This window comes from Betta splendens, chromosome 4, assembly GCF_900634795.4.
Source record: "Betta splendens chromosome 4, fBetSpl5.4, whole genome shotgun sequence".
In the NCBI taxonomy this organism is placed as follows: Eukaryota; Metazoa; Chordata; class Actinopteri; order Anabantiformes; family Osphronemidae; genus Betta; species Betta splendens.
In genome coordinates this window covers 718,975-731,474 of record NC_040884.2, presented here as the reverse complement: position 1 = coordinate 731,474, position 12,500 = coordinate 718,975, and the positions used below count along the sequence as shown (strand labels likewise).

Sequence of the window (12,500 nt, the reverse complement as noted above, 5' to 3'; positions counted from 1 at the left end):
GGGTGTGTGTTTCTGAATACATTGTGTTACTGTATGAAGATCTGCTGCAGTGAGTTCAGGAAGCCTTTACGTATTAAGAGAGGCTTCAGTAGGAGTCTGATTACTGCAAACACAGGTAATCTGATTACTGCGCTGCCTCGGGCTGAAGGTGGAGGTGTGGTTCACAAATGTTCCTGCAGCAGAGTCCTGGAAGCTGACTGGAAACCCGTTCTCCAGGAAGCCGTTAAGATTTTCTTTTTCGCCAACACCAAGTTTATTTTGTTCTGTTCAAAGTTTCTCAATGTTTTTCACAGAGCTTTAGATGAATTATTAGAGTGGGGTAAATAAGCAGTGTTGGACTAAAGTAATAGTATCATGTTTTAAGTGATCACAGTTCACAGTTACATTCCATCACTGGCTGTGTTCCTGAAGCCACACAAACACACACGCACGCACGCACGCACGCACGCACGCACGCACACTCACGCACGCACACACACACACACACACACACACACACACATGCACACAATTAGCTGGGAGTGTTTGCGTGCTCAGTGTCGTGCATCTGATCCAGCAGGATAAGAGTGTGTGTGATCGATGGCTCTTTGATCGGGGGTCTCTGTGTGCTGACAGGCACTTTACATTGCCTATTGTTAGCGGTGGGCGATCGACAGACTCATATAGATCCCACTGCGCTCTGTCACTTTCTCTCTCTCTCTGTCTCTCTCTCCTGCATGTCGGCACTTTTTAAAGGTCACGTTTGTCCCTCGCTCTCTCATTCTCTCTCGCCCGTCCATCTCGTCCCTCCCTCTCCCCTACCTCGTGGCCTTTTGATTGCCCATCCCAGTCTGCTGTAACCCGCTTATTGTACATGCACATATTCACGCAGCAGTGATCAGCTCAGACTTAGAGCCAGTCTTCACTTCCAACCAGAACCTCTGCACTCTTATTGCACATATTGTTCACTTTGAGTCGAGTGAAACAACTAACAAATGAACAGAGCGTTGATTGTTACTCTTTTTTAGTTTATGTTCCATACGTACAAACACTAGAAAAGAACCGACAGATTTCACAGCACTGGAAACAGTTGAGCTAAACTCATGGACGTGTGTGTGAAGCGTCACATTGGGACTGGAGGAATCACACCGACTGGAGAAGAAGAAGAAGGAGGAGAAGAAGAAACTCACTCTGTGAGACTCGTACAAGCTCGGTCACTGTGAAGACGCCAGGGGTCACAAAGCTGTCCTGGAACCCCAGGTGACCTGAGACAGAGGGGTCATAGGTCACTGCACAGCATGGAGCAAGTGTGTGTGTGTGTGTGTGTGTGTGTGTGTGTGTGTGTGTGTGTGTGTGTGCGTGTGTGTGTGTGTGTGTGTGTGCGCGCATGTGTGTGTGTGTGCATGTGTGTGTGTGTGTGTGCAAGTGTGCGAGTGTGAGTGTGTGCATGTGTGCGAGTGCGTGTGTGCATGTGTGTGTGTGTGTGCATGTGTGTGTGCTGTGTGTGTGAGTGTGTGTGCGTGTGTGTGTGCGCATGTGTGTGTGCATGTGCGTGTGCTGTGTGTGTACGTGTGTGTGTGTGCATGTGTGTGTGCATGTGTGTGTGCATGTGTGTGTGCGTGTGCTGTGTATGTGCATGCGCTCACCATTCTCAGGCTGCTCCTTGATGTCTGATTCGCTGGCCTGGCTTGGACTTTCTGATTGGCCGGTTTCTGGAAGAGAAAAGATTTAAACGTGTGTGAGATGAGTCAAGCAACAGAACGAGAGACGAAAAACACACTAAGCTTTAAACACTGCAAACATCAACAAATACATGTTTAGAGAAAGTAAGAAACTGTGCTGATGAAGCGTTTTCCTCCAGTACGACTACCTACAGCACTACTACCACTAACGCCACGACTCTGGCTCTCTCTCGATCCATCTGGACCGGTGTCACAGCAGCAGCGATGAGACTCCAGCTGCTGCAACAGAGACTCAGGCCCCGTTTGAGAAACAAACACATCTCAGTTGTTTCGAAGCATCCGAACAGACAGAACCAACAGAACAAGCGGCATCGGTGGACTTTCTCTTTCAGAAACTGCCTCTGCCTCTGTGTTTTCCCAGCATGCTCCGGTCTCTGATGCAGCTCCACTCCTGCAAATGATTTAGCGTCTCCAGGAGCATCGATCGGCCACGCTGCAGATAAAACAGGCGGGGAGTGGAAGAAATATTAGCCAGCTTCCCCCGAAGCCGGCCGCCGGGCCATGACTCAGGCCCGGACGGAGACGGATGGAGTCGAGTCAGGTTCAGTTTTACAACATCCAGGAGAGGAAACTTTTTAATTATGACATCATTTAATTATTAGAATTCAGGCGTCCCTGTTTCAAGAAAACTATTCTTGTGCCATATGTATTTATATAAATTCTTCTGTGTATTTGGTTGGAACATTTAGTGAAACATTGTTCGTAATGACACAATCTTTTGTAATTGAGGGGAAATTAAAAAAGCAGCAGAAACAGAAATGGTTCTGTAGAACTAAACCACATTTCTCAGCATCCAGTGTGTGTGAATCACCAACAAACTTTGGGTCTTTATCAAAACAGCTGGTTTAAATTTGAAGCAGTGGTTTAACTAAATTAAAGGTTTGATCATTTTGGACATTTTTTATGTCCGGAAAGTTTGTCCAGAAAACAGACTGACAGAAAACAAACATTTCTAAAAAGCCTGTGCATCAACTGCCCCCCCACCCCCTCACCCCCCCGCACACACACACAATGCAGCCTTCACCAGCCTTGTTTTGCATGCTGTTCGCTGTGTCTCTGCTTCAGCAGCTTAAAACAAAGAGCATCGGCCTGAAACCATGGCAACCGGGAGTTGGGGGAGCGAGGGTAAAGGGTGCTGCTTTCACACACTGCCCCCCTTCACCCCACCTGCTTGTCCAGGTTAATTAAATATGCTAATGAGGCGTGGGAGCAGACCGGACCGTCTCCATCCACACTCCACCACGTGGGGGGGGTGCAGCATAAAAGCCAGTGAAACTTTACATTAACTTTACATTCTTTTTATCACTAACTAATTTTCTAAACGCAACAAAGTAAGTTTTGAAAGGTGCCTTTCACCACCTCTCTGTACAGTACATTTGGCTAAAACACGCATTTAGAGGCAGCCTCTGTGCTTTCTTTCCATCAGCTGTGGTTGCAGAAGGAACAAGGGTTTAAGCTGGAGGAGCGTGATGCTCTGCAGCGCCGTGCAGGCGTCAGCGTAGCAACGCGGCTTCAACATCAGCTGCAACACACGCACCCGGTGCGGTGTCTCCGCCCGCCCGGAGCTGACGAGTAGATAAACAAACACACCCTGGAGGCTGGTATCGATCTGAGCTCTGATTTAGCTTTTAATGAAATGAGGAGATGCATGAATTCATTTTTATAAAGGCCACAAATCAGCTGCGTCCAGCTCCCACAGCAGCTGCAGCGCTGGCGCGTACGAGCAGCAAAGGTACGAACACTGTGGAAAAGTCCAAGTACGGTTAATGCACCGTGAGCTTCACCTGAAAACAAGGATCAGCCACGGCACTGGCACTTTGCTGTATTCAAAGATCACTTGTTGCCTATTATTTATTATTATGTCGTCACTACGTAGTATTTTCAGCTTCTGTGTGCTGTTGTGAATTCGCTATTGTAAACAACACAATCACATGTACTTTGGTTGATTCTCTAGATTTTCTGTGAATGTTCACATTTGAGCATTTGTTTGACTCTGGCCTGTCACTCTGTGGTTCTTGGTGAAGGTCTGTTTTTCACACCACCGTCTGTAGACGTGTTTCATGTTGTCATAAACATGAAATGGTGTGAGGACGTCTGTGAGTCAGAGGAAGGAGCAGCTTGGATTTTCCAGGCAGTACTGGAGGTTCAAGAACCCTGACACAAGACCCCACACACACACACACACACATACACATGAACAAACAGGCACGCACACACACGCACACACACAAACACACAAACAAACACGCGCACACTCGCACGCACACACACACACACACACACACACACACACACGCACGCACACACGCACACACACACACACACACACACACACGCACGCACACACATGCACAAACACACACACACACACTCGCACGCACACACACGCACGCACGCACGCACACACATGCACAAACACACACACACACACACGCACACACATGCACAAACACATACACACACACAAACAAAAAGGCGTGCACAAGCACGCACACGCACATACACACACATACGCACACACTCACACACACATACGCACGCACACATACACATACACACATACGCACGCACGCGCGCACACACACACACACACACGCACACGCACGCACACATACGCACGCGCACACATGCACACACACACATTCACAAACAGGCACGCATGCACGCACGCACGCATACACATACACACACAAACAAAAAAGCATGCACACGCACGCACGCACGCACACACACGCACATACACACACACATACGCACACACTCACACACACATACACACACGCACACACATACGCACGCACACATACACATACACACATACGCACGCACACACACACACACATACGCAAGTGCGTGCACACACACGCACACACATATGCAAGTGCGTGCACACACACGCACACGCACACACATACGCAAGTGCGTGCACACACACGCATGCACATACACACTGTCCATGTCTACAACTAAGCACACACAATATTAAAATGCAGGTTTTTTTTTACACACACCTCACCAAAATAAATAAAAGTCAGGTTTTGTTTTCAGCGGAATTAAAAACACATAAAATCTTTGTGTTGTTTATGTATTTGCGTTTTTAAATACTCCCGGCCTCCATTTTGACTTTACCCACACGTCGCCATTTTGTGGAAGGCCAAGATGAGGCAGCGCAGGCGGCGTCCACTGACGCGCAACACGTCGCTCAGTCATTGGCGCATTAGCTGCAGAATCTGAGGCGCTGATGGAGCTGTCTCTCCGCTCCTCGACGAGAGGCAGAGAATCCCGTTAGGCGGCTCCATTGTTGGATGCCCAACCTTCCACTGCTGCCAAGGAGCTCTGCCAACTGCAACACACACGCACGCTGACTTTTTCAATCACAAACACACTTTTAACATCTCGTGTCACACACTGGCCCATGCCCGGCCTGTGTGTGTGTGTGTGTGTGTGTGTGTGTGTGTGTGTGTGTGTGTGTGTGTGTGTGTGTGTGTGTGTGTGTGTGTGTGTGTGCTCTCCCTCTCTCTCCAGGCTGGCAGCCATCTTAAAGCATTGGCAACCATTTTGAAGCCTATGTCTGTTTTCTTTGAGCGGCTGCCATTTGCCACCTTCTGCCAGAACAAAAGAGGCCCGACGCCATGACTACACACACACACACACAAACACACAAACACAGCGCCCAATCATAATCATCGCTAAACCTTTCAAACTTGTTTAAATGTGCAGCCAGTCTCTAAACTCTGCCAGTCCACAGATCTTCCAGTGGTATGAACTGGAAACCAGCCAGGAACTGGTAAATACACAGATATGCATTTGACCTCTGACCTCTGCTTGCTCATTAGCATCGGGTAAAGCTGCTAACATGATGAAATAGCAGCACATAGTTTCAAAGACGCAGCCAATTTCTCCTTTTAAACATCCAAATGCTGATAAACTGCAGGAAAGAACAAAGATCAAGGACAAAAACTGAGCAGAACCCAGTCAGAACCTGGACTCTGTGGCTGTTATTACCAGGGAAACTGCATTAAAGAATATGAGGTTTTTCAACAGACCAGCATCATTTACTGCAGAACATTATTGGGAGAGATGTAAACCAATAACAAAGATAGATTTACTGTAGATGAACAAATGAAAGTATAAATGTTCACCTTTACCGAGAAGCTACCAATTCTGCTGGAATTATTAAACTGGCATTTATGTAAAATACAAATCACAACAAAAACTCTGAACACCTTGAATGAAGTTACTTAAAATTTCATTTTTTCAAGGTGAACCCTCGGTGGCTTCGTTTGGCTGCGTTGACGGCGTGTGGTCAGGGTCAGATTGATGAATCGCTCCATCGATCGCTGCTCTGCCTCACTTACCATAATTATAGCTCTAATAGATCAGACACACACACACACACACACACACACACACACACACACACACACACACACACACACACACACACACACACACACACACCTCCCTTTTTACCATAATTCTGGTTTCCTTTGCTTCCTTCTGTCACTTCCTTCCTTCCTTACAACCTCCTTAATTTCATTGAACCTTGGATTGTTTCTCCCTCATCCCTTGCTCCCTTTCTTTATCACATTTTCTATCTGGTGCCCTTTCTTACTCCTTTCTTTCTTTCCTCACAGCTTCCTTCCATCATTTTACCTTTCCTTCCTCCCTGCTTCGTCTCTTCCTGTTCTGCAGGTTGATCAATACTGATAAATTATTGATCAGTCTGAGAGCTGCTGAGAGTGAAGCTACATCGACCAATGAGCTTACTGATCACCGTCACCAAAAACACAAAGCAGAGGTTTCATCCATTTCCATCAGCTCCAGGACGAGGATGGAGAGATGGATGAGGTGACACTGCCCCTAATTGGCTGCTGTCTGTGTTTGGGCAACTTTATCACTGTGCGTTATCTCTCGTTCTCTCTGCTCATGGAAAAATGGATGTCTGGCTCAGATATCACACACACACACACACACACACACACACACACACACACACACACACACACACACACACACACACACACACTTACATTTTTAAGGGCAAAAAAAAACAAAAAACAAAAAAGAGCAGTTACACAATATCCAAATAAATGACAAATGACTTTTCTGTAATAATCAGAAAAACATTATTATAAATTATGTTGATGGTGGGGAGGTAAGCGATTGAACCACAGACCAACGTCCAACACTCTTCAAGGACCTATGTGAAACTTTGAAATTAGTAAATTATAGGTTATAAGAGGTTATATGAAATATGTAATATAATATATATTATACTATATAGTAATATATATATAGTGTTTTCTATTAAAAGTCACACTTTTTTAATGTTAATTTTGGATATTAATTTGTTGAGGTAATCTGGTAATCTGGGCCTTCTGACGCAATGAGCAGGCACATTGTACCATTACTACACTGCAGCGACAGTTGCTGGAAATGGGCCTCTATACAAGGCCTAAGTAAATATTGCAGCAAAAATCAGACATTTGCAGCTAGAATAGTCATTTACCACATTAGTGATGTAAACAGTGTATTTCTGAATCGTTCATTGCAAAAATTATATATACTATGTATATAATATATTAACTAATTAATTATATAATTATCTTACCTGTAACTGCCTGCTCTGGCTGATCCCTCATTCTCTAACTCTGCCTCATATTAAATGAAGGCAATTACGTGCAATTTCATTTTTATTGTTACTGTTTTACGCCCAAAACACTTGGAGTAGACAAGGCAACGAGGGAAAAGGGACTCGAATAATTCGTTACTTTCGTTACAAAACAAAAAAGCTCCGGCGGCCGAAGCGAGTGACTGTGACTGACGGCTCGTGTTTGGGAGTGAGTGGGAAATACCGGAGCGGAGTCTGTGGAGTGACTGACAGAGGCGGCGGCTGTTCGTCTCGAGCGAGAAAAGTAAAACCCGGAGTGGAGTAAGAAAAAAAGAAGAACACTTCGGACTGAGGGCAAACGGGCAGTGGCTCGAGCCCCTGGACCCCTCCGTGCACGCTCTCGCACGCACGCACGCACGCACGCACGCACGCACGCACGCACGCACGCACGCACGCACGCACGCACACATTCTGTGTGACTCTCCTGCCATTAATCTCAGTCCATTCATGGATTCAACCTAGAGGACGAGAGAACGTCTGAGTCACGCTAACGCATCGACCCAGTGAAGGTCTCACTCATCACACAAACAGAACCTAGAGCTGATGGATCAACTGGAACAACCTGTTGGATCAAATAACAAGAAAAAGACTTGAAAAGAAAACTGTTCCTCATGTGAGGGTCCGGATCGCAGTGGAAGGATGTTAGTGGTTTTACTGGTCTGGGTGCAGCGTGCACGTAAATCAGGATCTTCCTCAGCAATGAATAATGACAGCGCCTGTGTGAGGCCTCGTCGAGTCCTGAGAAGGCGGTGAAGGTGGGGAGGGGGGGAGGCAGAGGTCAAGCTGTCTGTGAGCAGGCGGGAGGATGAGGAGGCAACTTGGGGCCCTTCACAGCCTGAATAGAAGCTCCCGCGGGGCTCTCAGTGTTTGGACACTTGCTTTTGTCCAACACACTTGTTCCTCTTTTCTGCTTCCATGGAGGTAATCTGCTCCACACGTCTCCCCAGTAGAAGGAGGAGGGAGCTACAGTGACAGACAGAGAGGATGTAAAAGGCTGAAGATGAAAAGCTGAACGAACAGATACAAGAGAGGGAAGAGGACACACTACGGAGACGAGGGCGTGGAGAGAGAGAGAGAGAGAGAGAGGGAGAGAGAGAGAGAGAGAGAGAGAGAGAGAGAAGAGATATACCGTTCCTCTTACCTCTCTCGCCTATATCTCGCTTAAGCGCCAGCTATCGCTATCCTCGCTCTCGCTCTCGCAGCTCCTCTTCTCTTCCTCTCCTCTCTCTCTCTGCTGCTCTCTCTCGCTCTCTTCTCTCTTCTCCACAAGTAATTCAGTCAGAACCCGAGGTATCCCAGCTTCACCTTCTCTGCAGGAGGAACATTCAGCTGCTTTTCTCACATGGACCACACTGAGGTTCTGCTAGTAACAGAGAAAGAGAAGAAGCTGCGAGACGATGCCTCTTCCATTGATGTCGTTGAGGTCACGGCCTGAGCTGCTGGCTTTGATTAGAGTCTGACCTGCTCAACTACCTGCAGCACGTGTCCATCTGCCCAGTGGGTCTGAAGCAGTGGAAGGTGTGTGTGATCCTCCAACAGGTGGTGAGGTGCAGGTTAAATCCTGCCTGATCCTGCTCAGCCTGTTCATGGACTCACACAGTCTTTGTTAAATCCTCTTTGAACATCGGCCTGTAGCTCTGAGTACTTTGACCGGTTCAGGACCGCCGCTGCATTTATGCTGGCGTTTTACCAGGTGGAAGCTTCTGTACCAAAGCTCTTTGCTCCTTGAGTCCCGTTGCCATGACGTCATGGTGGAGAAATGCCACTAAAACTCTTCTCCCAATCTCAGCCGTCCGAAACATTTGACAACGACCTTGCAGCGTTCCTCCAGCAGCCTCCCCTCTCGTAAGTGCTTGGGATAATTTATATATAAAATGTGTGTGAGAGGGAGGGGTTGAAAAATGACCATTTCCATCTTTAGGTGGCTGAGGCTCTCCATTACCAAAATGGGCTGAGTCACCGCACGGCAGGAATCTTAATGAGACGCTCGACTCTTTCATCCAGCCTCTTATCTCATGATGCAGCAGATTATTCCACTGACTTATTCAAGGGCTGCACTTTATGATCATGAATTTTACTGTGCTGGCCTGAGCGTGTCCCGCTCGCCTCCACCTCCATCGCTCACACGCTCCCTGTTTGTACTGAGGGACCGTCGTCTGGTTCTGGTTGGGACCGCTCGTCTCTGCTTCGACATCTTCAGGCAGTAAATAGAACAGAGTACAGAAATGTGATGTGTGTTGTCGCTGGAGGATGCGCCACCTGATCCTTTCCATACTGCTTAATCCCATATGTGGCTTCGTGCGGGGGCTGGAGCCCATCCCAGCTGGCTACGGGCGAGAGGCAGGTACCTGGACAGGTCGCCAGCCCATCGCAGGGCAACACACAGACAGACAACCATTCACGCACTCACACCTACGGCCAATCAACCTAATGCACGTCTTTGGACTGTGGGAGGAAGCCGAAGAACCCGGAGAGAACCCACACGAACACAGGGAGAACATGCAAACTCCACACAGAAAGGGAATCGAACCCAGGACCTTCTTGCTGTGAGGCGACGGTGCCCCTGATGAGATCAACAGGAACAAGAAACAGTTCTTGCCACAGGAGGTCAGCATGATAACGTGTACAGTGTGTAGTAATAGTACATGTCGTACTACTACTACTGTGCTGTGAGACCTGGGCAACCTCGCTTCGTCCTGTTGTTGTTGTTCTGGTTCTGGCCCGTTACACTCCCCACCCTGCTGGGGCCTGGGGCCCTTCCTGCCGTACAGATGTCGGTGCAGATGGACCCCTTGTACCTGCCTGCGTCCGTCTCCCTCGTTCTAATCTATAAATATATCATCTGTTCATCTGTCGCCGTTAAATATGCAGATGAGAAGCAGCGTTTGTTATTGTGTTTCTGTGGCTCGTTACCGACGCCACGCAGCGTTTTAGCAGCTTGTTGCTGAGGAACAAACAACAGAAGTTAACAGAACGTCTTCCAGGACGGACCCAGACGTCCTCACGTGTCCACAGAGCATCGCAGAACCACCGAGACAGGAGCCAGAACCATGACATTCACACGTTGTTTGAACAGCTGGTGCCTCTTGTGTGTTACCTCACAGACGAGTCAAGAGAAACAATCCAATTTCCAAATAGTTGGCAAAGCTTCAATATCCAGAGGAACCAATCGGAGCCGTCTGTGCTGCGCTCGTTTGTTTGTGACCTTTGACCTGATTGTTAAACTTGACTTCACTGTTAAAACGAAACACTAATACTGCCCCACAGGCCTTTCACTTTAAAAGATCAGGAAATGTACTTTTATTGTGAAGGACCAGACTGAGCTCTGGAAATGACTTTATACTGGAATAATTAAAAGTAGAGGCCAATGAGGAGGAGTTAAAGTGGGGTCAACAGGGAGATCTTTAAGTTAGTAAAACTTGAGTCCACGAGTACACGTCACCGCCCCGTAGCTGTTTTCACGGTGAGCAGGGTGGAGGATGGGGCTTAATCTGATCACGTCTGCTGCCGTCTCTGTTCCCATGAAGCTGGAGTTAAAGAGGATAAGGCAGGAATGTTCTGTCCCAGAGGTCCAAACCATCAGAGCATTAGCTCCTCAGCCTCGCTGTGCAGTGAACTCACTAAACGGGTCGACCGAGGTGGAAACAAAGCGTGGAGCGATGAGGCAAATCAAAGACCTGAGCTAACAACTGGTTCAGGTTCAAGTTACGTTTGTCCCATTGGTTGTGAAATCACTGCAGTCAAGAGGAAAACACAATTAACAAGGTGGCATCAACATTCACAACGTCAACACCCACTCGTAACATAGAAATGCACAAATGCAACAGATTTGCAGGATTTGAAACATCTGAAGCTGCTTCCAGGCGTCGCAGTAGTGAGTGGCAGAGTCCCCAGCTTTGTCTAAGGTCCATGAACGCAGCATGGTGGTCCAGGCTTGGTGTTTCAAACTCCACGTTGGCTCCTGCCATCTCTTCTCGTCTCCTTCTCCTGTCTCTTCCTCCCATCTCTTCCTCCCGTCTCCTCCTCTCGTCTCCTCTCCCCATTTCCTCCCCCCGTCTCCACCTCTTGTCGCCTCCTCTCATCTGCTCCTCCCGTCTCCATCTTCCTGTAATGGGTCATCTCTTTATTTCCTTTCTTTTCCCTATGTTTAATTTTTAAACATTAGATGTGTCTGTCAGTAGGAAGGGAAGAAACTTGCTTCTTAGTGAGAATAGGAGGTGAGGTGCAATGTGTGACAGCAGTGTGGGGTCCTCTCCAATTTTCTGTTTGCTGCCTCTAATTCCAGATGAAGTTTCGTCCGCTGCAAAGTCATTACCATCGATTTTCTCCTTCAGCTGCTGCAAAATGGAATTGAAGTCACATGGTGTGGGGCAAGGGGCTCTTCATCCACTTCCTGCTCTTTTTCCACTCCCTGCTCTTCACCCACTTCCTGCTCTTCACCCACTTCCTGCTCTTCACCCACTCCCTGCTCGTTATCCACATCCTGCTCTTCACCCACTTCCTGCTCTTCACCCACTTCCTGCTCTTCACCCACTCCCTGCTCGTTATCCACATCCTGCTCTTCACCCACTTCCTGCTCTTCACCCACTCCCTGCTCGCTATCCACTTCCTACTCTTTACCCACTTCCTGCTCTTCACCCACTCCCTGCTCGTTATCCACATCCTGCTCTTCAAACACTTCCTGCTCTTTATTAACTCCCTGCTCTTTATCCATGTCCTGCTCTTCACCCACTTCCTGCTCTTTATTCACTCCCTGCTCTTTATCCACGTCCTGCTCTTCACCCACTTCCTGCTCTTTATCGACTCCCTGCTCTTTATTTACTCCCTGCTCTTCACCCACTTCCTGCTCTTTATCCACTTCCTGCTCTGCCTCTGCATCTTTGAATTCATTTGTGTTTAATAACTTATTACTACACTATAAGCAAGTGCAGAGCAGCTCAAGATTCACAGATTCATTCAGGAAACACCCACTCAGAAACACACATCATGATTATTGTTCCTTTCAGTATCAAATGCTTTCCATTCTGCTCCACCCACCTGCTCTGACCTCTGACCTCTGACCTCTTCTCACTACTGCACTGTGTGTATGAGGCTGATAAAGACTT

At 47.7% G+C, this 12,500-nt stretch overlaps 1 protein-coding gene across 9 annotated transcripts in view; it reads right to left on the bottom strand.

Moving 5' to 3' along the window:
* Window positions 1-12,500, bottom strand: part of nfia (nuclear factor I/A) — an 86,871-nt gene that overhangs the window by 22,884 nt on the left and 51,487 nt on the right. For all 9 annotated transcript variants that reach the window (XM_029149016.3, XM_029149015.3, XM_029149017.3 and 6 more), the window contains exons 3-4: window positions 1,626-1,691; window positions 1,170-1,244 (exon numbers count right to left, since the gene is read on the bottom strand). In XM_029149016.3, the coding sequence (XP_029004849.1) occupies window positions 1,170-1,244; window positions 1,626-1,691 (141 nt within the window). The remainder of the gene's footprint in view (window positions 1-1,169; window positions 1,245-1,625; window positions 1,692-12,500) is intronic.